This window comes from Cucurbita pepo, unplaced genomic scaffold (assembly GCF_002806865.2).
Source record: "Cucurbita pepo subsp. pepo cultivar mu-cu-16 unplaced genomic scaffold, ASM280686v2 Cp4.1_scaffold004600, whole genome shotgun sequence".
In the NCBI taxonomy this organism is placed as follows: domain Eukaryota; kingdom Viridiplantae; phylum Streptophyta; class Magnoliopsida; order Cucurbitales; family Cucurbitaceae; genus Cucurbita; species Cucurbita pepo.
The window spans coordinates 1-789 of NW_019650585.1; the positions used below are offsets into that span (position 1 = coordinate 1).

The 789-nt window shown below is 44.1% G+C and overlaps 1 protein-coding gene across 1 annotated transcript; it reads right to left on the minus strand.

Annotated features, from left to right (window-relative positions):
• Positions 1–15: 15 nt before the first annotated feature.
• LOC111787051 (glycine dehydrogenase (decarboxylating), mitochondrial-like) lies at positions 16–729 on the minus strand (the record flags this gene model as incomplete). The annotated part of the gene is made up of 4 exons (XM_023667212.1): positions 703–729; positions 459–611; positions 192–380; positions 16–93 (listed from the first exon to the last, which is right to left on the minus strand). Coding segments are annotated over exons 1-4 (447 nt in total), but the record flags the coding sequence as incomplete, so codon positions are not given.
• Positions 730–789: the final 60 nt, after the last annotated feature.

Below are 789 nucleotides of genomic sequence, written 5' to 3' on the forward strand. Positions count from 1 at the left end.
AAAAAAAAAAACTACCTTGAAGCCTCTCAAGTCGATGATGAATTCATGGGCAACCGTTCCGTTGACACCACGGAAGAGAACAGGGTAATGTTCCTGCAGAGCAGAGCACAGAATCGGATCAGACATCTATTCTTAAACAATTTACAAGGATTATTGAAGGCGTGAAAGGAAGAAACATAAGAATCAGGAACCTCTAAACGTTTAGCCATGTAATTTGCATTCAGAATGGCGATCTTCGATGCGTCGGTTAGCCCCTGGGATCCCATCATGGCTATGTAAGTGTAAGATATAGGGAGAATGAGAGCAGACCCCCATGGTGCAGCAGCTATTGTACCAAGAGGCTGAGCATTGTCAGGAGCAGGTATGCCTCCAGTAGGTACCTTCAGAATTCAACGCCAAATTAAAATCTATTGAAAGTGTCTCTTGTATAGCAATCAAATTGAACTGAGATGTTTTACCACAGGATGTGAAGGCAAAAATGGTGCAAGGTGCTTCTTGACACCAATAGGGCCCATGCCAGGGCCACCTCCTCCATGTGGAATGCAGAAGGTTTTGTGGAGATTGAGATGGCAAACATCAGCTCCGATCCAACCCGGGCTTGTTAAACCTACCTGAAGAACACACCCAGAATCTACTGTCAATACACTCTGAATATGAATCGATATCAGAAGTGATAAGATCGGAAGATGCCATGACACGTACCTGGGCGTTCATGTTGGCTCCATCCATGTAGACTTGACCACCATTGTCATGAATGATCTTACAAATCTCATCAATGCCTTCTTCATA